General features: G+C 38.9%; 1 protein-coding gene across 1 annotated transcript in view; it reads left to right on the forward strand.

Annotated features, from left to right (window-relative positions):
• TMC1 (transmembrane channel like 1) overlaps positions 1-27,813 on the forward strand; it is a 159,391-nt gene that overhangs the window by 90,020 nt on the left and 41,558 nt on the right. Inside the window, exons 9-14 of the mRNA XM_047769233.1 lie at positions 2,361-2,503; positions 14,384-14,528; positions 15,119-15,313; positions 18,434-18,613; positions 18,739-18,900; positions 24,776-24,904. Of these exons, the coding sequence (XP_047625189.1) occupies positions 2,361-2,503; positions 14,384-14,528; positions 15,119-15,313; positions 18,434-18,613; positions 18,739-18,900; positions 24,776-24,904 (954 nt within the window). The remainder of the gene's footprint in view (positions 1-2,360; positions 2,504-14,383; positions 14,529-15,118; positions 15,314-18,433; positions 18,614-18,738; positions 18,901-24,775; positions 24,905-27,813) is intronic.

The following is a 27,813-nucleotide window of genomic DNA, read 5'->3' on the forward strand; positions in this document are numbered from 1 at the left end:
GACCAGCTGCAGCATTCAAACAGAAATTAGTGTCTTAATAGACAATTTGCAAGCATGGAGCCCAGAGTTGGACAGGACTTTTCTGTGCTCATTTGAAACTTGGCTCCGAATGTGGTTTCTCTGTCACAGATTTGGGATGGGAGAGTGCTCCCACAGGGAAAGCCATGTGTGCTGACATGGAAACCAAATGGAACTTTGGCTAAGCCAGGAGTTGTTTCTATTTTTGTCACTTCCAGATGTCTGCTGTTGGAGTTTTAAGAGAAAGGGAAAGATGCATAGCGTGTGGTGGGCCCACCGGGAGTGGGGAAGAGGCATTCCTCTTTTAAGCCTTTCGAAGTGTTTAAAGCTACCCCTCGATATGCTACTGAGATGGATTGGAGAAAGCTCTTAAAAATTGTGTGCTTCAACAGTACCTCCTCTTTCTTTCATATAATTCGCTGTATATGTAGAAATAGGTTAACTGAAGAAACCTTTGCAAAATAATCAGGATTCCAAAAACGGACCCTTTCCCCCTTTGGTTGTGATCTAATATTTATGAAGTGCCAGTCATTGAACATATGCTGAATGGTACATACACCAGATGAATTAGCTGCCCCAGTAGCTATTGTGCTAACCTAACAAGCTCACCAGATGTTTGTTATATGTTTACGTTTCCCTTTTATGTTATTTTGGAGGTGTATTTTAATCCCAATGCTGCCATTATGAATTAGAGAAAAAATTTAAGGTTGTAATGTTTATGTATGTAGAGATGAAGCCCTTGGAAATCTTTCAATAGTGGTGTCCAGGTCCTTTCCAAGAGGTCCTGACACCACTCTGGATCCATGCAGAGTGGTTCCAGGGTTTTTTTTTTTTGTTTGTTTGTTTATTTGTTTGACTGGGTAGATATGACATTAGTATGATACAGGGCCTGGTAGGCAAGGAAAGGATAGGCAAAGCATTATAGCACAGTGGTTAAGTATATGGCTTTGAATTAGACAGACCCAAACTCTGCTACTTCCTAGCTAGGTGAACATGGACAAGTTAGTTAATATCTCTAAAGCTCAGTTTCTTCATCTGTAAAATAGGCATACAGCTCGTAGCTATTCAGCCTTTTTTGGATGGGGTAGTTATGGTATATAGCACCTTCTTGAACTAGGATGTGAGCTCACCAGAAATAAGACAAAGAGTTAGAGATGAGGTCAGCCTGTCACCTTTATTGTTAAAACTGATGTTAAAGAATGCAGCATCTTGGAGTACCCCTTGTGGCTCAGCAGAAATGAACCTGACTAGTATCCATGTAGGTAAGGATCTGGCATTGCCGTGAGCTGTGGGGTAGGTTTCAGACGTGGCTAGTCCCGTGTTACTGTTGCTGTGGCAGTGGCTGGCAGCTGCAGCTCCAATTCAGTCCCTAGCCTGGGAATTTCTGTATGCCATGGGTGTGGCCATAAAAAGCAAAAAACAAAAAAAAAACACAAAAACAAAACAAAAAACCCCACAACAAATTGTTGATATTATTACCGCAATTATCTTCTTACTTCACAAAGCATAATAGTTATCGTTTTAGGTTATTGCCCGAGAGATGAAGTCAGAGAGAACTGGGAAAGTAGATATATAGTAATAGAAAAACAATGCTTCCAAAGGAAGAGTGTAAAACACTGAATGAGAGGAGATAAAGATGAAGACTATTATAAGGGAAGCAGCATCAAAACATGCCAGTTCTGTGTACAGAGAGCAGTTACTCAGGTGGCCTTGAAAGATGGTGATTCCAACCCTGGCAGATAATTTTTGGGAAAGAGCATGTAATTGAATGAATAAACATGCTTTTTAGGGGAGAATGCTATAATAGTCCTGATAAATAGACGGTTGTGCATTTGGTTCCAATATCATCTTATCTGCTCCTTGTTTTTGCTGAGTGTAATCTGAGACATGGCCTCTGTGATTCACAGAGGACCAGTCTAGCTGTGGCTTAGGTAACTGGAAGTGGAAATTTGCCATGACACTTTGAGGAAGCATGTTTCAGATCCTTCTTCCAATATTAAGCAAGCTCTTAAAGTTGTAAATCTAATGATACCATGAAGTGTGTTTTGATGTTTCAATCAATGGGAATTTCATGGTAATGGCTCCACAGCTGAGCAAGCCTATATTTGGTCTAAAATAGTAGTCTATTTAGAAGTCCCTGAATTTCAAGTAAACCAAGAGGCTGTCAATCAATGTGGCAGCTGAAACAGCCACTCCATGAAGCAAAACAGTAGGGCTCATGTCAGAGCCATCTCCCAAGTTTGAAAATTAATGTCATTTTGTTATTCCTCTTAAAAGTTGATCTTTTTACTTTGAGTTGCATTCCACAGCATCTGTTAAGTGGCTTTGTTTTTGGACTTTAGGGCTTGGCTCAATATTCCGTCCTCTTTTATGGCTACTATGACAATAAACGAACAATTGGATGGATGAATTTCAGACTGCCACTCTCCTATTTTCTAGTGGGGATCATGTGCATTGGATACAGCTTTCTGGTTGTCCTTAAAGCGTAAGTTTTGTTGGTCTCTTGGGAAGCAAACAATGATTTTTGGAATCAAATGGGAAAATTAATTTGAAAATTGGATAATTTTTTTGTTTCATTTCTAGAGAATGCAGAGTATATGAGATAAAATGTGGTTTTAATACTGACACTAATATTTGACTATTATATTGCCCAAACAAAAGGGTTGAACACAGGTAGAGGCCTTTGATCATCTCACTGGGTCACACTGATGGTTGCTGCCTATGCTATATTTAAGCATATTTTAAAATTGTGCTTTTTCTGTATTTCGAGGTGTGAATCAATATTGCAAACAAGATAGGGAAACAGCTTCTGACCTCTTTTTGGGTACAGAGGGGTTTGTGACTTGCACAATAAGCTCAATAGGTGGAATCTGTTGTTCTCTCTTCATTAAAAAATAAATAAATAAACAGAATAATCACTCATCCAAAAAAAAATTCAGCTCTGGAAGACAGCCAAAACAAATGGTTTCCAAAGAGACTGTCATGATTAACTGTATAATCATGGTTTGTCTTGAGAGAGGATTTATTAGAGCATGGGAAAGAATTTCATTGGGGAACTAATGAAACTGCAGCTTATTTTCCCTGTCTGAAACATATTTGTAAAACGCCATTTCAAGACACTGCAGAAACCTGGCACAAATATTTAAGCCTATAAATAATTTTTCCTTTAGCTAATTTTCTGAACCAGTTTAGGAGAAATCTTGAAATATCTCAGACTCTCCACCCTTTTACTAAACTATGCACAAGGTGAATTGGTCTTTTGCTTCATTTCAGGGAAGGACCTCTACCTTATGGTCAAACTGAATTAATACATACAAAGCACTTAAACATGACTGGCATGTGGTGATTGACAAGTGTTAACCCTTTTATTAGGTTTATAATTCATAGGCTTATTGAAGAACCAAAGCCAGAATGTGAGGTGTTGAGATTACATGATATGCAGTGGGGCAGTGATATATGGTTCTGCAGTTGTACATTAATAGATTTGTACATTTATTATACTAATTTTCTGGCAGATGAATTTAAAGCATCTAGAACAGCATTATGAAAAGGAATATAAGACAAGGTACATACATAATTTAAAATTTTCTAGTAGTCATTTTAAACACATACATTGTAGAACAAATTCAGTATATCAAAAGTATTTCTTCAACATATAATCTGAAAATATTGAAATATTCTGTTTTTTTTTGGTACTGAGGCTTTGAAATCTTGTGTATATTTCACACAAGTAATAATTCAAGTGCTCAGTAACCACTTATTGCTGGTGGCAAAAATATTAGATAGTGCAACTCTAGAGGAAATGGCAACTTTTTTGAATTAGCTCAAAGATGCCATTTAGGATAGCTACAGAGAGCACTGCCATGGTGACTTCCTCTCAGACTCATTCATGTTATGCCAACCAAACAAGCCTGGCTTTGGTCCCTCCTTCTGGCAGGGGACCTTTGGTGCTTTATCACCTGATTGGCAAGTGGTTTAAGCTCCTTGGCCTGTATGGTAAGACAGCTTCAGAGTGATTTAGGACTCCTACACTACTCCTAGCCCTGGGGGCAAGGCTGATAGAAAAACAATTGATGAGATAAAAATGATTGTACAAAATCATTTATCATCCCTTTCCTCACTCTTTCCCACCCTAAACAAATACATTCTTGGAATAAACATGAGTGGTTTTACCGGAGACATGACTCAAATCAAGGGAAATTGAGGACTAAAATCAACTAGGCAACTTATGGACTTTGTCATCTTATCCATACTGTTTGTCTCAGCAGCTTCATCCATAAAAGGGAGGAAAATGTCTATTTTTTTTTGGTTAATTAATAGGGAAATTTGAAAGAAAATTAGATGTATATCCAAGGAAATACTTTGAGGTTTTTAAGATAAGGTGACTAACTTTGTTCACCCAGGAGTTTTAGCACTGAAAGTCTTGTGTCCTGGAAACCCAATCAGTCCCTGGCAAACCAGGATGGTTGGTCACCTTGGTTTTAGGCCCTTCCTTCCTCTGCTCTTTCCTTCCTTGAAAATTATATGTTTTGGTTGCCTCTCAAAGATAAAGTAGTTCAAAAACATAGCCTCCATGAAAAAGGAAGAATTTTTGTAAGTATATACACTTTTTTTTTTCTATAAACAAAGGATGGAGCTGTACATGGAACATTTTATAGCTATCAGGGCCCTCTCATAGTAAAAATGTGTTATTAGCAGAGTTTGTCTTTGATATGCTTACTTATTCGTTTTAGTATTCCACTTCCTTTCTTGCCAATTTCACATGCTATAAGTTCCGGGTTTGCTTGTCCAGCTAGAGTTCCCTTCTTTGGGAGGTTGTCGACAGATACAACCAGTGATAAACCTCCATTCAAAGCTTTTCCATCAAGTGGGTCAGTTTTATTTGAGGCCTGCCCTTCGCTCAGTGCCAGTGCAAAGAGGGGTGATGACATCTTAAGTTAATAATTTTTTCCACTAGGCAGGTTAAACCATTGGAAATGTCTGATTTCAACCCTTTTGACCTACAAAAAAGGCATTTAGGAGTTCCCATAGTGGCTCAGTGGTTAGCAAATCTGACTAGGAACCATGAGGTTGTGGGTTTGATCCCTGGCCTTGCTCAGTGAGTTAAGGATCTGGTGTCTTGATGAGCTGTGATGTAGATTGCAGACATGGCTCTGATCCTTCATTGCTGTGGCTGTGGTGTAGGCTGGCAGCTATAGCTCTAATTAGACCCCTAGCCTGGGAACCTCCATATGCCGTAGAAACGACCCCCCCCCCCCCCCAAAAAAAAAGCACTTTACATGGTTCAACATATCTCGTAGTGTCCTAGCTTGGTCACCAGCATGAAGTCAGAAAATCTAAGCCCTTGACCCATGCCTGTGGTTTACTTCTGGATCATGTCCAGCAAATGACTTCATAAATTTACCCTTCAGCTTCCCCATCTGTGAAAAGAGAATAATAAATTAACTACCTCGACCTCTTGTTAAATTTTTGAGAAAGACAAATATGATAATGTACATAAATTCTATTTGCAAAGCATAAAATGGTAGACTGATGTAGGACTCATTATTTTTGATTATTTTTCAAAAACATTAGCCCATTTGAAATATGTAAATCTCTGTAAGTAATGGGACAAGCAATGGGGGAATTTAAATGATCTTAGAGATGCCTGCCAACCTACAGTGTCAACCACATGTCATCATGCTCCTTTTTTTTTTCCAGTTCCATATCACTATAGTATTTTATTTTATTTTTTTAATTTAATTTTTTTTTGTCTTTTTGCTATTTCTTGGGCCACTTCCGTGGCATATGGAGATTCCCAGGCTAGGGGTCCAGTCGGAGCTGTAGCCACTGGCCTACACCAGAGCCACAGCAACACGGGATCTGAGCCGCGTCTGCAACCTACACCACAGCTCACGACAATGCCGGATCCTTAACCCACTGAGCAAGGGCAGGGACCGAACCCGCAACCTCATGGTTCCTAGTCAGATTCGTTAACCACTGCGCCACGACGGGAACGCCTTAATTTAATTTTTATTATTGTAGTTGATTTACAGCATTCTGTCCATTTCCATTGTACAGCAAAATGACCAAGCCACACCTCACTATAGTATTTTAAAAACCAAAACCTTATGGGATCTTTTTGCAATATATCATATAACATTTTAATTTTGCTACTTATAGCAACAAGGATTAAAAAAAGGAGTAGAATAAGTGGAATAAACATTTTTAACCACTGAAATAAACCTTTAAGTACATACATTTTAAACTGTCTAAGCAAAAAAAATAATTAAAAAAAAAATATCACTGATTATGGGAATTCCTGTGGTGGCGCAGTGGTAACAAACTCGACAAGCATACATGAGGATTTGGGTTCAGTCCCCGGCCTCACTCAGTGAGTTGGGGAGCTGGCATTGCCATGAGCTGTAGTGTATATCACAGATGTGGTTTGGATCCTGCTTGGCTGTGGCTGTGGCATAGGCTGTCAGCTACAGCTTCTATTCGACCCCTAGCATGGGAAATTCTATATGCTGTGGACGTGGCCCTAAGAACAAAAAATTCACTGATTATATTATATGTAACTATTTGGCATTAAAGTTGACTAAAATCTTGATTTTTGGTAAGAGTTGTAGGGTATGGAAAACTCATGCATTCAGTGTAGTCACTCTTGGGAGGGGAAATTCTTAGAGGAATTGAAATCTGTTTAAGAGTTTTTTGATCTGACCTGGTTTAATTAATCCCTAGGTTTCAGAGGGATTGAAAACCAACTAAAATTGTGTACAACAGTTTAAGAGTCTATAAATATTTTTCTCCTAGGGAGGGGCCCGGGTGGTTTTCATGAGACTTCTAAAGAGATCTTTATCCCACAAAAGGTTCAAAACCTAGTATATGACCCTAAGAAAACAGTTTAGGAAAACAAATTAAAAATATGTATTTTTAAATAACCAGTTTAATTGTTAAAATTATCAATGCTTAGCAGTCTTTTAATCTTGAAAGCCTGGAAATTTTTTTTTTTGTTTAAAAAATTAAGCCCAAGGAGACAAGATGGCGGAAGAGTAGGGGGACACTCTTGCCCTCTCCCACAAACACAACAAAAAAAACCACATCTACAGGATAAATGACTCGCACAGAACAGCAACCAATCGCTGGCAGGAGAACCTAACTCCAATAACAGCAAGAAGTTCGTGACATTACTAGGTAAAACAAGAGAAAAGAGGAGAGTGACAGAAGGTGAATCCGAGCGGGACAGGCACTCCCGAAAGGGAACTGCAGAGGAGAAAGGGATCCTGCACCCTGGAAAGTCACCTACTCGGGGGAAAGATCAAACAAACCAGAGGAATCTCCAGATGCAGAGAAGAGCGTAGCAGTAAGTTGGAGTACGGAAAAGCAGATTGAGAACTGAAGGGACTGTCTAAACTATGGGCACAGTCACCAAAAATTGAGACGCCAGGGTGGGGGCTGGGCACCGAGACCTTGGCTCCAGAGGTTAGTCCCCAGGAAAGGGCTGGGGGGCGGGGTGGAGCGGAGACTGCTTGGGAGGTCTAGAAACCGGTCTGTCAAGTTTGACGGGGCAGAGACTGCCTGGGAGACTAGAAAGCAAAGCTGTTGCAGGGGAAGGGAGCAATATTCTAGGGGCAGGGGAGTGGAAAGCCACATTAGAGGGAACCTGGGAGAAGAGCCTCATCTGCGCCCGCCTGTGCTGGGGAGAGGAGGGAAGAAGGGGTGGGTCCCCATAGAATACTCCCCATGCCACAGCAAGCTTACCGGCCCGCTAGCTAGCAGAAAGCTGTGCTTCCCAGTTCATCCCCTCCCCCCACCCCCGCCACCCCCTATGCACTCGCTGGACCTGGGGCTGCCTGCCATCTGGGAGGGTTGGCCTCAACAATTGCCTGAAGTCTACCACCGCAGGGGCTGTCCTTGCACAGGCCTGCTTGCCCTTTGGAGGGGCTACACCCCTGCAGAGCAGTACCAAACAGCACCAGCCCCCAAGAAAAGGCCTGCAGCCCAGAAAAGCTAGAACAAGCCTAGCCAGGCCGTGAATAGATCTGCCTAATTCTCGGACAGTCTTTCTGAGTTGGGCTGCCCTGGGGAGGAGCCTCTTGGGTTGGCAGTGGCCCAGCTAGCTGCACAAGCCCCTAGGGGGTGCTGAGCTCTCACAGATCAGCTGTATAGGACTGCTAGCTCCAGGCAGGACCCCCTGCAGCCCAGAAAAGCTACAACAAGCCTGGCCGGGCCGTGAAAATATCTGCCTAATTCTTAGACGGTCTTTCTGAGTCAGGCTGCCCTGTGGAGGAGCCTCCTGGCTTTGCAGCGGCCCAGATAGCTGCTCCAGCCCCCAGGGAGTGCTGCACTCCTGAGGAACAGCTTTCCAACACCGCCAACCCCCTGCAAGAACCCCACAGCCTAAAAACACCAGAGCAAGCTCTGCCTGACTGAGTGAAATATGCTACCATCGTGGTGTGGACCTCCCAGTGCTGTCTGCCCTCAGGAAGTACTCCTTTGCTTCAAAGAGACCCTGTTAGCCCCATCAACACTCCAGAAAAGCTACACGGCCTCCAAACAGACTGACCAACAATGCCAGCCCTCAGGAAACATTCCACAGCAATGACAAGGCAAACACTGCCCGGTCACAGAGAGTACAACTCCCTCAGGAAAAAGAAGACAACAAGCAAGATGAAGAAGCTGAGAAACCACCCCCAGTCAAACCAACAGGAGAACTCACCTTAAACAGTCATCAATGAAACAGATCTCTGCAGTTTGACAGACCTGGAGTTCAAAAGAGAAATAGTGAAAATATGGAAGGAATTAAGAGAAGATATGAACAGTAATGCAGGAACCCTCAGAAAGGAACTGGAAAATATAAGGAGGAGCCAAGAGAAACTAGAACATTCATTTGCAGAGATACAAACTGAACTACGGGCAGTAAAAACCAGAATGAGTAATGCAGAAGAACGAATCAGTGATATGGAAGACAGAATAATGGAAATCACCCAATCAGGTCAGCAGACAGAAAACCAAATCAAAAAACAGGAAAGCAATATAAGAGAACTATGGGATAATATAAGATGGGCCAATCTACGCATAATAGGAATTCCAGAAGGAGTAGAAAAAGACAAGGGAATGGAAAATATATTTGAAGAAATTATCACTGGAAACTTCCCAAATCTAAAGGATACTGAGTTCAAGATACAGGAAGCACAGAGGACCCCAAACAAACTGAACCCAAATAGACCCACAGCAAGATACATCATAATAAAAATGGCAAAAATTAGTGATAAAGAGAGGATCCTAAAGGCTGCAAGAGAAAAGCAGAATGTTACCTACAAGGTAACCCCCATAAGGGTATCAGCTGATTTCTCTACAGAAACACTACAGGCCAGGAGGGAATGGCAAGAGATATTTAAAGTGCTAAAAGGAAAAAAATATGCAACCTAGAATACTCTATCCAGCAAGAATATCATTTAAAATAGAAGGAGAAATAAAAATTTTTTCCAACAAACAAAAACTAAAAGAATACAGCCACACAAAACCCAGGCTAAAAGAAATACTGAAAGGGTTTCTCTAAACCAAAAAGAAAGGAAGGAAAGGGAAGAAAAAAGAAAAAAAAAAAAAGGAGAGGAAGAATTAGGACTGAGGAAACTGCAATCAGGGAGCTGTCACTCAAATAAGCCAGCACACAGATTTAATCATGAACATGCTTCAAACAAAATAAAATTAAAACAGAAAAAAAAAGAGTCATCAAAATCATAAAATGTGGGCAAGGGATGTTAGGAAATAAATAGACCCTTTTTATTTGTTTGTATGTTTCTCTTCTTAATTTTAATATAGTAATGAAGCGTTTGATCCTACAGGACCATCAGGCTAAAAGACACAATTATAGGAAGGGGTTAGCATACTTAAAAAACAGGGCAACCACAAGCCAAAACCAAATATTGCATTCGCAAAAAATGAAAAAAAAAAAACACAAAACACTCAAGCAGATAATAACAGGAGACCATCCAACCAAACAAAAAAGAAAAAAGAAAGGAAGAATGGAGAACCATAGAATCAACTGGAACACCAGGTTCAAAATGGCAATAAATAATCATCTATCAATTATCACCTTAAATGTAATGGACTGAATGCTCCAATCAAAAGACACGGAGTGGCTGAGTGGATAAAAAGACAAAAACCTTCAATATGCTGCCTACAAGAAACTCACCTCAGGACAAAGGATACATATAGATTGAAAGTGAAAGGGTGGGGAAAAATATTTCATGCCAATAGACATGACAGAAAAGCAGGAGCTGCAACACTCATATCAGACAAAATAGACTTTAAAACAAAAGACATAAAGAAAGACAAAGAAGGGCACTACTTGATTAAGGGATCCATCCAAGGAGAGGATGTTACTATCATCAACATATATGCCCCAAATATAGGAGCACCCAGATACATACAACAAATATTAACAGACATAAAGGGAGAGATTGATGGGAATACAATCATAGCAGGAGACCTTAATACCCCCCTCACATCAATGGACAGATCCTCTAGACAGAAAACCAATAAAGCAACAGAGATCCTAAAGGAAACAATAGAAAAGTTAGACTTCATTGATATCTTCAGGACACTACATCCAAAAAAAGCAGAATACACATTCTTCTCAAATGCTCATGGAACATTCTCAAGACTCGACCACATATTGGGACACAAAGCTAATCTCAATAAATTTAGGAGCATAGAAATTATCTCAAGTATCTTCTCTGACCACAATGCCATGAAATTAGAAATCAACCATGGGAAAAGGAAAGAGAAAAAACCTACTACATGGAGACTAAACAACATGCTACTAAAAAACCAATGGGTCCATGAGGAAATCAAGAAAGAAATAAAAAAATATCTTGAAACAAATGATAATGAAGACACAACCTCTCAAAATATATGGGATGCTATGAAAGCAGTGCTCAGAGGGAAATTTATAGCAATACAGGCCTTTCTCAAAAAAGAAGAAAGATCTCAAATTGACAACTTAACCCTCCACCTGAATGAATTAGAAAAAGAAGAACAAAAAAGACCTAAAGTCAGCAGAAGAAAGGAAATTATAAAGATAAAAGAGGAAATCAATAAAATAAAGATTCAAAAAACAATAGAGAAAATTAATAAAACCAAGAGCTGGTTCTTTGAAAAGGTAAACAAAATTGACAAACCCCTGGCCAGACTCACTAAAAAGAGGAGAGAAAGAACCCAAATAACCAAAATTATAAGTGAAAAAGGAGAAATCACAACAGATACAGCAGAAATACAAAAAACCATAAGAGAATACTATGAACAACGATACGGCAACAAGTTTGACAATCTGGAAGAAATGGACAGTTTTCTAGAATCTTACAGCCTGCCAAAACTGAATCAAGAAGAAACAGACCAACTGAACAGACCCATCACTAGAAATGAAATTGAAGAGGTCATAAAAACACTCCCTACAAATAAAAGTCCAGGACCAGATGGCTTCACAGGTGAATTCTATCAAACATATAAAGAGGAATTGGTGCCCATCCTCCTTAAACTCTTTCAAAAGGTTGAAGAAGAAGGAATACTCCCAAAGACATTCTATGATGCCACCATCACCCTCATTCCAAAACCAGACAGAGATACCACCAAAAAAGAAAACTATTGGCCAATATCTTTGATGAATATAGATGCAAAAATTCTCAACAAAATCTTAGCCAATCGAATCCAACAACATATCAAAAAGATCATATACCATGGCCAGGTAGGCTTCATCCCAGGTTCACAAGGATGGTTCAACATATGCAAATCAATCAATGTCATACACCACATTAACAAAAGAAAAGTCAAAAACCACATGATCATCTCAGTAGATGCAGAAAAAGCATCTGACAAAGTCCAACATCCATTCATGATCAAGACCCTCGCCAAAGTGGGTATAGAGGGAACATTCCTGAACATAATCAAAGCCATTGATGAGAAACCCACAGCAAATATAATACTCAGTGGGGAAAAACTGAAAGCCTTCTCACTCAAATCTGGAACAAGACAGGGATGCCCACTCTCACCACCGCTCTTCAACATAGTTTTGGAAGTCCTAGCCACAGCAATTAGACAAACAAAAGAATCAAAAGGCATCCAAATAGGAAGAGAAGAGATAAAACTGTCACTGTATGCAGATGACATGATACTATACATAGAAAACCCTAAGGACTCAACCCCAAAACGACTTGAACTGATTCATAAATTCAGCAAAGTAGCAGGATATAAGATTAACATTCAGAAATCAGTTGCATTTCTGTATACCGGCAATGAAATATTAGAAAAGGAATACAAAAATACGATACCATTTAAAATTGCACCTCACAAAATCAAATACCTTGGAATACACCTGACCAAGGAGGTAAAGGACCTATATGCTGAGAACTATACAACTTTAATCAAAGAAATCAAAGAAGATGTAAAGAAATGGAAAGATATTCCATGTTCCTGGGTTGGGAAAATCAATATTGTAAAAATGGCCATACTACCCAAAGCAATCTACAGATTCAATGCAATCCCTATCAAATTACCCATGACATTTTTCACAGAACTAGAACAAACAATCCAAACATTTATATGGAACCACAAAAGACCCAGAATCGCCAAAGCAATCCTGAGAAACAAAAACCAAGCAGGAGGCATAACTCTTCCAGACTTCGAGAAATACTACAAAGCTACAGTCATCAAAACAGTGTGGTACTGGTATCAAAACAGACAGACAGACCAATGGAACAGAATGGAGAACCTTGAAATAAACCCTGACACCTAGGGTCAATTAATCTTTGACAAGGGAGGCAAGAACATCAAATGGGAAAAAGAAAGTCTATTCAGCAAGCATTGCTGGGAAACCTGGACAGCTGCATGCAAAGCAATGAAACTAGAACACACCCTCACACCATGCACAAAAATAAACTCCAAATGGCTGAAAGACTTAAATATATGACAGGACACCATCAAACTCCTAGAAGAAAACATAGGCAAAACACTCTCTGACATCAACATCATGAATATTTTCTCAGGTCAGTCTCCCAAAGCAATAGAAATGAGAGCAAAAATAAACCCATGGGACCTCATCAAACTGAAAAGGTTTTGCACAGCAAAAAAGAAACCAAAAAGAAAACAAAAAGACAACTTTCAGAATGGGAGAAAATAGTTTCAAATGATGCAACTGACAAGGGCTTAATCTCTAGAATATATAAACAACTTATACAACCCAACAGCAAAAAAGCCAATCAATCAATGGAAAAATGGGCAAAAGACCTGAAGAGACATTTCTCCAAAGAAGACATACAGATGGCCAGCAAACACATGAAAAAAATGCTCAACATCGCTGGTTATAAGAGAAATGCAAATCAAAACGACCATGAGATACCACCTCACACCAGTCAGAATGGCCATCATTAATAAATCCACAAATAACAAGTGCTGGAGGGGGTGTGGAGAAAAGGGAACCCTCCTGCACTGCTGGTGGGAATGTAAACTGGTACAGCCACTATGGAGAACAGTTTGGAGATACCTTAGAAATCTATACATAGAACTTCCATATGACCCTGCAATCCCACTCTTGGGCATCTATCCGGACAAAACTCTACTTAAAAGAGACACATGCACCCGCGTGTTCATTGCAGCACTATTCACAATAGCCAGGACGTGGAAACAACCCAAATGTCCATCAACAGATGATTGGATTCGGAAGATCTGGTATATATACGCAATGGAATACTACTCAGCCATAAAAAAGAATGACATAATGCCATTTGCAGCAACATGGATGGAGCTAGAGAATCTCCTACTGAGTGAAATGAGCCAGAAAGACAAAGACAAATACCATATGATATCACTTATAACTGGAATCTAATATCCAGCACAAATGAACATCTCCACAGAAAAGAAAATCATAGACTTGGAGAAAAGACTTGTGGCTGCCTGATGGGAGGGGGAGGGAGTGGGAGGGATCGGGAGCTTGGGCTTATCAGACACAACTTAGAATAGCTTTACAAGGAGATCCTGCTGAGTAGCATTGAGAACTATGTCTAGACACTCATGTTGCAACAGAAGAAAGGGTGGGGAAAAAAATGTAATTGTAATGTATACATGTAAGTATGACTTGATCCCCTTGCTGTACAGTGGGAAAATAAAATAAATATAAAAAAAATTCATGTATCCGATTAAAAAAAAAAATTAAGCCCAAAAATTTAAAAGTGAACTTTTCTGGTTTTTAGAACAAACGTATTTGAAAATATATGTCTGTTAGATATTGCTTTTCCAATTTCCCTGTAATTATGTTTTGTTATTCTCAAACATCTGACTTTCTGCTTGCATTCTGGGTGCTGGGTTTAATTTCCTGTTTTTACAGGATGACCAAAAATATTGGTGATGATGGAGGTGGTGATGACAACACTTTCAACTTCAGTTGGAAGGTGTTCACCAGCTGGGACTACTTAATTGGCAATCCTGAAACAGCAGACAACAAATTCAATTCCATTACAATGAACTTTAAGGTAAAGATACCAACTTCAAGAGCCTTTTCTTGATATTTCTAAGAGTAAAGTTGGAGCCATTCCAAATGGTCTAGGTAGGGAAGTATCTTGACAGTTTAAAGAAAAATTAAATCAGCATTTAATGGTGGGCAGAGTTCTGATTATGACTGAAAAATGACTGATGACCCATGAAAGCACTATTTCTCTCTAAATTTGGTAATAAAACAATGCCATTGGCCTGCAACAGCTGACTGTTAGTAATCAGAATCAGATATTTTAAATAATAGAACACCGCTCACTAATGATTTGCAGGAATACATTAGCTCAATATTTAAACTAACTCTAAAGTATTATTTTGTAGTTTAAAAAACTGTACTAGAAGAGAATTTAAAATGAAGACTATCTTAGTACTTGATCAATCAGTTTGTAAGAATTCTTCCTTCTTTTACTTTTTCACACTTGCTGGCAATATTTACTTGGTTTGTGGAATTCCAGATTTAGTTTATATTTGCATTCCTCACATTCTTATATTTGCAAAAATAACTCCTGAATTCATGATACTCTGTGTAACTGAGATATTTCTCTTTTTTTTTCTGTTTTCATGGGTGCAGGAAGCTATAATAGAAGAAAGAGCAGCCCAAGTAGAAGAAAACGTTCACTTGATCAGATTCCTGAGGTTTCTTGCTAACTTCTTCGTCTTTCTAACACTTGGCGGGAGTGGATACCTCATCTTTTGGGCTGTGAAGCGATCCCAGGAGTTTGCACAGCAAGATCCTGACACCCTTGGGTGGTGGGAAAAAAACGAAGTTCGTCTCTGCATGCTTATTATGTGCTTAGAACCTGACACTGACATTTTGTTGGTTGTCCTTCAATGCTGGAACATGAAATACAGCCACTCTTTACCTGTTTTCACCATCCTGCCCTAAGAGTGAACCAACCCTGGCCCATGTTTTTCTATTCCAGCCTTATTTCCAAATTTCTACTCTCTGTCTTTTTCGCTTTGTGATATTAGAGAAAGGGAGAGTTGAAAGAGCGATTAGATCACATATATTCCAATCAGTATGTTTTATAGATAGAGGAGCATAGATAATGAATCTTAGGAAATTAGATGATGTGTTTATGGTCACAGAACAATGGAGAACAGTGAGAATTAAAATTTAGGAGTCTTAATTTCAAGCCCAACACTCTTTCCCTGACCCTATGGTTTCTTTCTCTGTAGATCCTTCATCTATCTTTGAGAGATCCAGTTGTTGGAGTTCCTGCTGTGGCTCAGTGGTTTAAGAACCCAACTAGTATCCATGAGGATGCAGGTTCAATCCCTGGCCTTGCTTAGTGGGTTAAGGATCCGGAGTTGCTGTGAGCTGTGGTGTAGGTCTCAGACAAGGCTTGGATCTGGCGTTGTTGTGGCTGAGACATAGGCTGGCAGCTGTAGCTTCCATTCGACCTCTAGCCTGGGATCTTCCATATCAAATGTGGCCCTAAAAAGAAAAAAAAAAAAGTATGATCCAATTGTTGCCTAAATTCTTTGAAGCAGTGATGATAAAGCCTTCCTTCATTCTTATGTTTATATCTCAGTGAAATCTTCAGATTGCCTCCCCCACATTGGGCAAGTCTGGGCGTTTTTTTCACTAGCAGCCTAACTGCTCCACCTCTTCCTCCCCCTTACATATTTCTTTCTCCTCCAACTGTTATTCAAATGAGAAAAGCCAACTCTTTGCCAGGAATTAAATACCATGATTGTCATTTGTATTCAGAGTATGTGCTCATTTAGCAGATTCAAGAAAAGAGGTCAGAGGTAGATATTTAGAATTAGGAATCACTGGTCATCTGCTGTTGCTTAGGCCTTCTCCTTTCCATAAAATGTTCCAGAATACAGTGTGGCATTGTTTTGAACTTGAGCATTTTCAAAGTACGTGAAGATTTAGGCAATGGAAAGTATAGACTTCCCAAACTGAAACTTCTGTAGAGCCTTGTAGACCAAATAGATTAAGTAAGTCTTTGTAAGCATCTAACTTCCAAGAAAAATCTTGGACAGAAAATGGTATTACGTACTAATAGCAAAGGACTCCAAACAAAAACATTCTAGGTATTTCAGAGTCAGTTAACATTGAAGATGGGAGAACATACATTTAAGAGACCATGATGACATAGACATTTCAGGGAGACCTATAAAATAGAGGGTCATTAGGTAGAATTATTTTATTTTTTTTAAAAAAGGTTAACCTCAAAGCATTAATAAGTTTTCAAAATTCTCTCTGGCAATTATGATTTGTAGGTGAAATTTGTAGGTGAAATTATTATTGCTACTTTGCCATATTGATCATATTTTTATGAAAATGAGCCATAGTGAAGGATAATAGATAATAATCAATTATCATTTAAAAGGGTCACTCTTTGTAATAACCTGTTTAATATCCATCTTAGGGGATCCCTGATCCCTAGGGGCCAACAAAGGTAATAATGAGAATTCATGAATAACTTTACAAATTTCATGAAAGAGAATTTAAATTTACCTTATATAAGATTGCATAGTCTCTAGAGTTCCTGTAGTGGCGCAGTGGTTAACGAATCCGACTAGGAACCATGAGGTTGCGGGTTCGATCCCTGGCCGTGTTCAGTGGGTTAAGGATCCGGCGTTGCCGTGAGCTGTGGTGTAGGTCGCAGATGCGGCTTGGATCCTGCATTGCTCTGGCTCTGGCGTAGGCTGGCAGCTACAGCTCCGATTCGACCCCTAGCCTGGGAACCTCCATATGACGTGGGAGTGGCCCAAGAAATGGCAAAAAGACAAAAAAAAAAAAAAAAAAAGATTGCATAGTCTCTGCCAAATTTTTACTTTAGACTGAAATTATATCACGCTGATCTTATATTATGTCATGCTGACTTTTAGTTCCTGCTGGTCATACTTATTTAATGTCCTTAATCAAAATGGAAAAAATAACATATTGACGCTATTTTCTAAATAGAGTCTGGTAGTTCTAATCTTTCAAAACATGGAATCCACCTAGGGAAATGGGAACTATTTAGTGTTGACAGTTTGAGCTGGGTAGGTATTCAGGCAAAGACACTGCCAGAGTCACCTGGAACTTTTTGTAAAATCTATTTGTAAAATCTATTTAAAGGCTTCATATCCCCCCCCATTATAAAGGTAGTACATGCTCTGAATTCTTTTCTTTGACTTAATTTAGCCTAATAATATAAGTGTGCAAATCAGTCTGGAGATAAAAACCATGAATTTCCTGCTTGTCTTATTTTCATTCTCTTTCTCTTTCGTAATTCTCTTATCTTTGGCATAAAGCAGTTCTTCATTTTTGAAAATTGAAAATTTTCTACCTTGGCGATGGTAACATTATGCCATGTATCCTCCTTTTGATTTTTCTGAACATCCTTTCTGTTTTCTTTGATAAAAACCATTCTGTTTTCTTTTTCTTTCTTTCTTTTTTTGGCCCCTGATAGTTTGCATTTCCCCTAACTCAGTATTTAGTCTAACTGATTAAACTAGCTCATATGATGATTATTATCAAATTAGTATTTCCAGTTTGGACCTTATTCCTTAAGCAGATCATTTTTCATTTCCTTTGAAAATCTTATTGTGAAGTACATCACCGTTTCAGAATCAGTTACCATGTAGAACAATATGTGTTCTCTGCATGGAAAGTAATATAAATCGCATCCCACCTTACACTAGGAAACAGATTGTTGTTGCCAGTACATCCACAGCTCATGCACATGTACATCCTGAAAATGTGAGTTGAATATTGTCTTCATTGTTTTATTAAGACCAAATATGAAAAATGCATGAAATAAATAATCTTTAGTCTTATGAAAAATGTCAAAGGAATCTAGGAGGAATCTTGCAAATTCTTGAGCAAAGCAATAAAAACTTTTAAACACTATTAACTTGGTTGATCCCTTGTGTCTTCTTATAGATGAACATGGTCATGTCCCTCCTGGGGATGTTCTGTCCAACACTGTTTGATTTATTTGCTGAATTGGAAGACTATCATCCCCTCATCGCTCTGAAATGGCTACTGGGACGCATTTTTGCTCTTCTTTTAGGCAACTTGTATGTATTTATTCTTGCATTGATGGATGAGATTAACAATAAGGTAAATCTTGTGTCTGGATTGTCCTTGAAATCAGCATATTGTTATATTCCCAGTCTCAAGCTTGCCAGAAATAACTTGGAAATCTGTGTTGTCTTCATTTTTGTTTTCATCACTCTGCTCTCTAGATTGAAGAAGAGAAGCTAGTAAAGGCCAATATTACCTTATGGGAAGCCAACATGATCAAGGCCTACAACGCATCGCTCACTGCAAATAGCACTGGGCCACCCTTTTTTGTACATCCAGCAGATGTACCTCGAGGACCCTGCTGGGAAACGATGGTGGGGCAGGTAATGTCAAAAACAGAAGTCCGTTAACAATTAATGCATTAAAAAAGAGCAGAGTTCATATTTCTTCCATATTGTGACCTGTGTTTTTAATTGCTTATTAATGCAAATAGCTAAGATTTACCGACAGCTTGCCATATGCTTGTTATGAATTTCATATGTTATCTCATGCAGTCCTCATATGCATCCTTTCAGGTAAGTAGAACATTTACACCCCATTTTTACACTTAGATATAAGGGAAGGATACTTTTACATGGTCTGAGGAGATGTTTACTGTCTGTTTGTGTTAAAATAAAGCACCCAGATTTAGATACATGCCCAAGCCAATGTTTAAATGGAACTCTAGCTAATGTTACCTTTTTTTCCGTTAAAAAAAAAAAAAAAAAAGAAAAGATTCTTTGGGGAGCATACACTAGTATTCATTTCAATAATGTTAATTTTTGTCAAATACTTTGCCCTTTAAGCATCAAAGGAAATACTAGTTTAGGTTTGTTTTTTCCCTGATGACTGCATGAATGACTAGTGGTATTTTAGCGGAAAAAAGAAATGTTTCATATGACTTTCTGTTCAATAAGGAAAACCAAACCAAGCAAAAACAATGAAAAAACCTACTTCAGGGCTCTTCTTTCATACCAATGCAATTTATATTTCGAAAAACCTTTAATTTTATCTCATTAGAATTGACATTCCTCACTTGCACTTCATAAAAGATTTTGGACTTTGGTTCATCATTGATGAACAGACATTTTAAAATATGTGATAGTGCTTCTGTCTGTCAAATGACAGTTTAGTTTCAACAGTAATGTGGTCTTTGAGAAATCATTTGAATAATTTTTTTTTGGTCTTTTTGCCATTTCTTGGGCCACTCCCGCGGCATATGGAAGTTCCCAGGCCAAGGGTTGAATTGGAGCTGTAGCCGCCAGCCTACACCACAGCCACAGCAACTCGGGATCTGAGCTGTGTCTGCAACCTACACCACAGCTCATGGCAATGCCAGATCCTTAACCCACTGATCAAGGCCAGGGATCAAACCCGCAACCTCATGGTTCTTAGTCGGATTCGTTAACCACTGAGCCACGACGGGAACTCCTGAATAATTTTTTTACTGTGTACTACTTATTTTTGTAAGATAAAAGGAAACTTGAAAGTTAGCATTAACCTCATAAAACTAATATATTTTGAACAAATGCAGATATCATTAGGTGTCCTCTGCTTCAGATACTTATCTGACGTAAGCTAATTATCTGTGGTTTCAATTGTGGGGGAAAAAATAAGGAAAATGTATATAATGCTATACATACATCATTGAAGACCAAGTGCAAAAAGTATGATATAATTAAGTATTCTGTTTTACTTAAGTTTTCAGGAACCAGATAGACCCTCTCTCTTCCCAATTACATGTTCTTAAACATTCCATACATGCATATTTCATAAATCCTGTTGACTAGTGGTTTTCTCTGCTTCATCAGCTCTTCTGACTGCCATTTGAAGTTGGGTTTGCCTTTTCTCTTTTACCTTCCTTTCTGGAAAGGAGTATTTGGCACTTGTGCGAAAAGTCTGCAGAAGCCACAGGAGGGAAGGGGCTGTGGTTCTGAATGGAATGTTGATAAGGGAGGTGGGATTCATGGGGGCAAAGAGAGAACAGGGTACATAAAAACCCACAGTGCTGCAAAGGTCTGGCCTTTAAGAGATCAATACCTATATCCATGCACCTGGAAACCTTTATTTTAACTTCTTTTTTTTTTTCAAAGAAGAAATAGTAAAGGCAGCTGCTTTGCATAGAATGTCAAGGATATACCCCCAAAGACTTGTTCATTGTTCATTGCTTTGTTTTTACTCAAGGATGCTGTGGCACTCAAAATTCTCTTTGAATTTGAATATAAAAATTCAGCAGCTCCTTTTATCTCTCCAGGGATTCTCAAGTAATAGTCACATAATCTTATCTACAGTGGCATTTGATAGGTAGGCAGCAGAGCCATTCTTGGGAGACCACTATTTGAAGCTATATATGAAGTCTGGATTTAGGGGAGGAAAAGAAAGCAGCCAGCAACAGAAGATAATGACAACAGTGGTTCACATTTATGGAATGCTTCTGGTGTGACAAGAATTACCTCCTCGAAGTTTTAAATTACCTTCTGAGATAGTTATATCATTATCCCCATTTTACAGATGAGGAGACTATGCCCTAGAAAGGTGAAATAATTTGCTCAAGACCTTAAAGGAAGTCAATGACAGGAGCCCTCGTTTAACCTACAGAGTATGATTAGAATTTGTGTCCTTCATAGTGCTGAACCGTCCCCCAGAAACGTAATTAGCTTGAACCCATGCTCTCCAGACTCTTGCCATGAAATATCTATAGTCTGTGGCCCCTCTGATTCTCTATTATTTTCCCTTTACTTGCTAATTATTCTCTTAGGTTTACTGATCAAAGCTGCCCAAGCATTTTAACTACATGTCATGATTGTCAAGTGGGAGGTGTGGAGTGCCGTGTATAGCAGAAGACCCATGTGTAGCCCACGCTTCCATCCTGACTAGCACACTAGGAACTGGGATTGGATGATGTCTCTGAGGTGGCCTGGGCCATCATTTTGGGGATTTCTTTTCTTATATAGCAGTGTATTCTTCCTATGTTATGTTGACAAAAATTTCACATTTTAATATAGAGTTTGAGTCCTCCTGCTATTTTATGTGGAAGTTAAAATATTGTTTAGGAAAAAAATAGTATTTCAACCATTGGGATGAGGATGTGGAGGACTTCAAAACCATTCTGAAATTTTCTCTTACCTGAGGAAGTCTTCCTGGGCTGGTGGTAGAAATCTGAAAGTATCCCTCACTGCCTACCTCTAATTGATGCTAGTTATTGGAATCTTAACTCAATTGCCTGGAAAATGAAAAGGAGACTAAGAGTAGGCAAGAGAAAAGTTACATTCAGAAATAATTGCAGGAATTTACTATCACTCAATCAATCATTCACTCCATATTTATTGAGTGATATTGTGCTAGACAATGGAGGTACAATGGGGAACAGAGGTGGACCCCTTCTCTGCCCTTGTGAAGATTACAATTTCCTGGGGAAAATAAAGCCATTAATTAAATAAGTATACAAAATTTGCAGGTTTTGTTTTTATTTTTGTTTTTTTGTGTTTTGCTTTTTAGGGCTGCACCCACGGCATATGGAAGTTTCCAGGCTAGGCTAGGGGTTGAATTGGAGTTACAGCTGCTGGCCTATGCCACCACGGCAATACAGGATCCACGACATGTCTGCAAGCTACACCACAGCTCATGGCAGTGCCGAACTCTCACAACTGGTACTCGACAAAATTTGCAAATTTACAACGGCAACAAAGCACTACACCATGAGAATGCAATGCATGTAATCTGAGAAGCTTGCCCCAGTCATCCAGGTGAGAGACTTCCCTAAGTGATGCTATGGTGGTACATATTAGTTGGTGTAAATGGAGTCAGGAGATGAAGTGAGCATGATTGAGTACCATGAAGAACACATGTAAACAACTGGTGGCCTGAAAAACTATGGCGTTTGAGTGTATGAGAGAAAACTGGTGGGGATGGAATGAAGAAGACAAAGGGAAAAACAATGCAAGAAGAATATGAGCTGGGCAGGACTTTTTTACTTCAGTTGCTGCTGCAGCAAACAACTGCATGAGCTGTTACTGGATAGCATTTCAACTGATTTTACAAAAGCTATCACATTTAATGCTTCTCTGCTGTCTCCAAGTTGCATTAATATAAAGTGGGGCCATCTCTGACATGGGAATGGGAGCTGGTGGATCAGTATTTCTCTCTTCCGTCTCTTGAGCAGATAATTCTGAGACCTAGTCCATGGCTACTCAACAGGTCCCCAGAAGAATCAAGACCCAGTTGCCTCAGTGGTAACAGCTTTCAACACACTCTTGGGTGATATTTTTCTTTCATTTCCTATTTCATTCTTCCCAATCTCCATTCCTGTTCTTTGACAGCACTTCCCCAAATATACCGCTGGCTTATCAGCCTTGTCACAGGCATGACTTTTGGTTAGAACTAATGCTAAGTTAATGTTTTACATTTAAAAGTTTTCAGTATAGCATTTTTTGTTTTCATTATATTTGTATTATAGTTAACTGCTATTTATGGAAGATGATATATGCCTTCTATTTATAATAGTGGCAGTTATTTTTAAAAAATAAAGTATATTAAAGTTAAAATAAGTACTAGGTAAATAATATTTCAGATGGTATTTGAACATGGCAAAAATTGTGAAGATGGTATTTGACCACTGGAGTTTAGGAAGCACTGCTCTGAAGTATGAGACTGGAAATTAACCTAATAACTGTGAGTCAAGTGGGCCTTTGCCTTATGAGACAATTCTTTCTCACTAGTTATTTTAAAAGGGAGATTATATAGGTAGCTGGAAACAAAACCCCAAAGGCTTCTTATATTATAGAGGAAAACTAGTATTTATGGAAAAGTGTGTCTAATTAGTGTCTTCAATCTTAGGGTGTGAATTATTGGGAAGGAACAGAAAGGAAAGGGCAGAAGAGAACTATCATGATGAACATTTATTGTTATGTGTCTACTCTTATATTTATTGCCTATTGTTATGAGTTCCATGAGGAAATGGTGAACGTCCCTCTAACTCATAGCACACACATTTTGCATATAACTTCCAAGTCCACACCAGAGGTAACAGGTTCCTAATTTTCCAGAACATTGCTATGCATATATATATATATATATATATATATATACATATATATATATATATATGAGTTTTTGTTAACAAATGAGTTCATGCCACATATGCTGTTTTGTAAATTTTCAACAACGCATTTCTGATCAGAACATCACGTTTTAGCTCTTTTTAAACTTTATTGAGCTATTATTCATATACCATATATTTCATGCTTTAAAGTATACAATTTAATGGTTTCTAGTATATGTTCACATTGTTGTGCATCCTTATCTACAATAATACTTTTCTTTCAGTTCTAACAATATTCCATTGTGTGAAACACAGTTTTTTATTTAATTTCCTCCCGAGTATATTTGAACTGTTTCCATTTGTGGGTTGGGAGAAACAGTGCTTTCATAACTATACATATAGATTTGGACACTTGTGTTATTATTGCCATAGGATGCATTTCTAGAAGCAGATTTTCTTGATCAAATTCCACATTCTTTAAAATGCGATGGACCTTCACAAATGTTCCCTCAAATATTATGCCAGCCTAACTTCCCTATCAGTTTATGACAGTGCCTGTTTCACCACACTTTCACTGTTATGGAGATGCCTGGATTTTTAAATATTCATTATTCTGTGAGGCAACAACTCATCATTTTAATTGTATTTTTATTATGTGGGGTTTAAGTATTTTTGAATGTTTTAATTGATTGTATATGTTCTTCTTATTTCTTATTTGTACCATTTGCCAATATTTCCCTTATTGAATTGCCCATTTACTGTTGTACTGACTTGTAAAACTTATTGATGTGTTTTAAACAGTCCTCTGCCATATATGCCACAAGTTCTTTTTCCATTTGTCTTTTAATGTTATGAATAGTGCTATTTGCCAGATTAAATTTTTAAGTTTCTGTGTTGTCAGTATTTTCCTGTTTTGTGTTCTCATGTCATGCTTATAAAAGTTTCTCAGTAGGCAGACTTTTGATACAATGATTTTGGCACAGGATATAATTATTTTTTTAGTCCAATAAAATAGAGGTGAAACATTTTTAATATGCTAGGTATGCCTAACCCATTTCTTTACCATTAATTGCTGTTTTCAAGCTAGTGCTATTTAGATACCATGGCAGTTTTGATGTCAACAGTAGGACCATTTGAGGGGAGAAATGCTCATTTTAATACAGATAATGTCTCAACAGGAATTTGTGCGGTTGACTGTTTCTGATGTTCTGACCACATACGTCACAATTCTCATTGGGGACTTTCTCCGAGCATGTTTTGTGAGGTTCTGCAATTACTGCTGGTGCTGGGATTTGGAATATGGATATGTAAGTAAGATATTCAGTTTTCTCTTATCAGATTATTCCTTTGTGGTTCATTCTTTACATACACTATACAAGGAGGAGAATTCAGGAGATGGGATTGCCTTTTAGTGGTCAATAAATGAAAACCAACGAGTACAGTTTTAATTGGGAAGGGGCCCAGACCTGAATATCACAGCTTGCAATAATCTAGCAAAATTAGATTCTAGTAAAATTACAGATGGCTAAAGCAGTGGACCTCACCTCTCTGTTTAAATGTTGAACTCCATAAATTTTGGGTCCATAGTCAGTTCCCTTCCCATGAAGCTCACTGGCATTTCTAGGAGCAGGGTGAGATGAATAGTTCAACTGCACATTGTCTATTAATTCCTTTGAATGCTACCAAGCAAACTCCTGATACTTATCACTGCATCACTATGCAGTACATTGGGGAGACAAAAGGAGTCGATAAATACGCTGCTTTCTTCATAAAGCTCACAGTCTAACAAGAGCCTGAGCAGGGGGCTGTGGAAGCTTCAAGGAAGGCCCAGGGCTCTGACAAGTGGTGGAGTATTCTGGCAAGTAGATTTCCTTTCCCATGACAATAACACAGGTTTCTCTGAGTTATTGGTGTTGATTCCATCACCAGCCCCCTGTCTATGCTCACCCCAGGTCTCCCATAAAGTTTAAGAGCAACAGCAGTACACACATAATGCTATCCCCTTTTGCAAATGGAACTGTTGTCTTCAGAAATGGGGCCTAGAGAGTTGGTAGTACTTATTTGCTCAAATATTTCCAGAGGCTTCTAAGTACCTAGAATGAACTCCAAATCCCTTTCCAGGGCCTTCAATATCCTATATGAATTGCTTCTTTTTTTTCCCCCTCTTGGCTCATCTCCTACTGCTTTTGCTCTTTCTTTGTCAAGTCCATGAACACTGGGATTCTTTCTTATGCCCAGGCATGAGATAGTCCTTGCATCTGTGCTAGCTGTTCTTCCATCTAGGGGTGCAGGTTACTAAGAATTTGCCAGGGCTTATTCCTTCTTATCATTAAGGACTCAGCTAATATGTCACTTCCTTAGAGTTTTTCTCTGACCTTCCAATCTAAAGTAGTCTATCAGGCACTCTATTTCGGCACACTGTTTTCCTTTCTTCGTACGATGTGTAACTATTTGACATCTCCTTTTTTGAACATGCTTATTATCTGTCTCCCTCTGTTGAAAGGAAAGCTTTCTGAAAACAGAGGCCTTGACCTCATGCTTAGGGTAGTGCTTATCACATGGCAGGCATTATGCTGACTAGCTGACTCAGTGTTGAACCATCACATTCTAGCACCATCAAGACAACCCTGTCTACTGACAGAACTCTCCCTGTTTCCAGGATGGGCCCCAGAGTCAGTTCTGCTTTAGTATTCTTGAGCTGGTGATATTTCTGTCTCCTCACCAGTGAAGGGATAGCCTTCACTGCTGACTTCCCTCCTGTTTCATACCCTCCAGTTCCTGAACAAGTCCTGCATTCCAAACTGTTCTCAAGACTCAGGGCTAGATCCTCTACCTAGCCACTTGACTTTGAGACTGTACCTTGTATTAGGTCATTTCTGTCTGCCTCACTGAAAGTGCTTTTTGGAGGAGCCAGAAACAGTTAAGTCACGCTGTTTTGTGGATGGCAGTGAGGTAATGCTATAGATCCAGAATGCTCCTGCGTTGCTTTCCCATTCCCTGCTATGAGGTATTCAGCTGGCTTGGTTTCATTTCTATTTTCCTTGCCTGATTTAGCTCTTCTGAAGCAGACATAAAAATTGCCATTTCTTTCTTAGACCATCACTTGGCTTATGCCTGCCTTTTATCCCTGAGTGCTTTCTTCTTAAGTGCTAGAAAATTTTGCTTTAAATATGAAGTCAATATAACATGACCTGGTTACATAAAAGCTGTAATTAAATGACTGTAATTTATTATTTATTGAGTGCTGACAGTATTCTTGGGTTAGTACAAAGTTCAGGAGAAAAGACAAGTTCCTGTTTTAGGTCAGAAAGAGTGAATTTTCTTCCGTGTTATCTTTGGAAGGTTTTCACCGAGAAGCTCAGCAGCAAAACAAGTTTTAAAACTTTAGATTTAGAGGGTGGATGTTATCTTTGATATGGACTCTATTATCACAGATGAGTGACTGTTAGGTACAAACGATTATGAGCAAACCTCTGTGCTGGCTGATAAGAGGATACAGAGATGTAAATATTGTAAGCTTAAGGAGAGGTTGCAAATGTGGGCCTACAGGCTAGGTTCAGCTGACAGGTATTTTTTCCTTTGGTCTTCAGTGTTTTTTTTTTATGAGCTAATATTTTAAAACTGAAAGTTTTACATTTTTAGAAAAAATGGATTTCTTGTTTTCTTTGACATATTGAAAAGCCTGACATCAGATCCATACATATTCCTACTCTGGAGAAACTGGCTTGAGCTGAGGAATTACCACCCTCTTCTGGTGTAACATTCATTCACCAATTCCTCAAACTGCTACTCTAATCCTGTGAGCTCCCATTGTCAGCACAGAACAGGAAATATAATTGCACATTGAAGAAACCATTGCTTTGTGAATTTTGTTGGGAGTGAGGAATGGGAGTGCAATGACAGGATGGAGTTAAAAGACATTTGAGCCAAGTCTTGAAGGAGGGTCAGAATTTCAAAAGATTGGAGTTCCCATTTTGGCTCAGCAGGTTACAGACCCAACAAGTAACCATGAGGATGCGGGTTCGATCCTGGGCCTCTCTCAGTGGGTTAAAGATCCCTTATTGCCGTGAGCTGAGGTAGGTTGCAGATGCAGCTTGGATCCCAAGTTGCTGTGGCTGTGGTCTAGGCTGGCAGCTGCAAACCCTATTCGATCCCTAGCCTGGGAACTTCTATATGCCACAGGGTTGGCCCTAAAAGCAAAATAATAAGAATAAAT

The sequence above is a fragment of the Phacochoerus africanus genome, chromosome 2 (genome assembly GCF_016906955.1).
Source record: "Phacochoerus africanus isolate WHEZ1 chromosome 2, ROS_Pafr_v1, whole genome shotgun sequence".
NCBI classification, from domain to species: domain Eukaryota; kingdom Metazoa; phylum Chordata; class Mammalia; order Artiodactyla; family Suidae; genus Phacochoerus; species Phacochoerus africanus.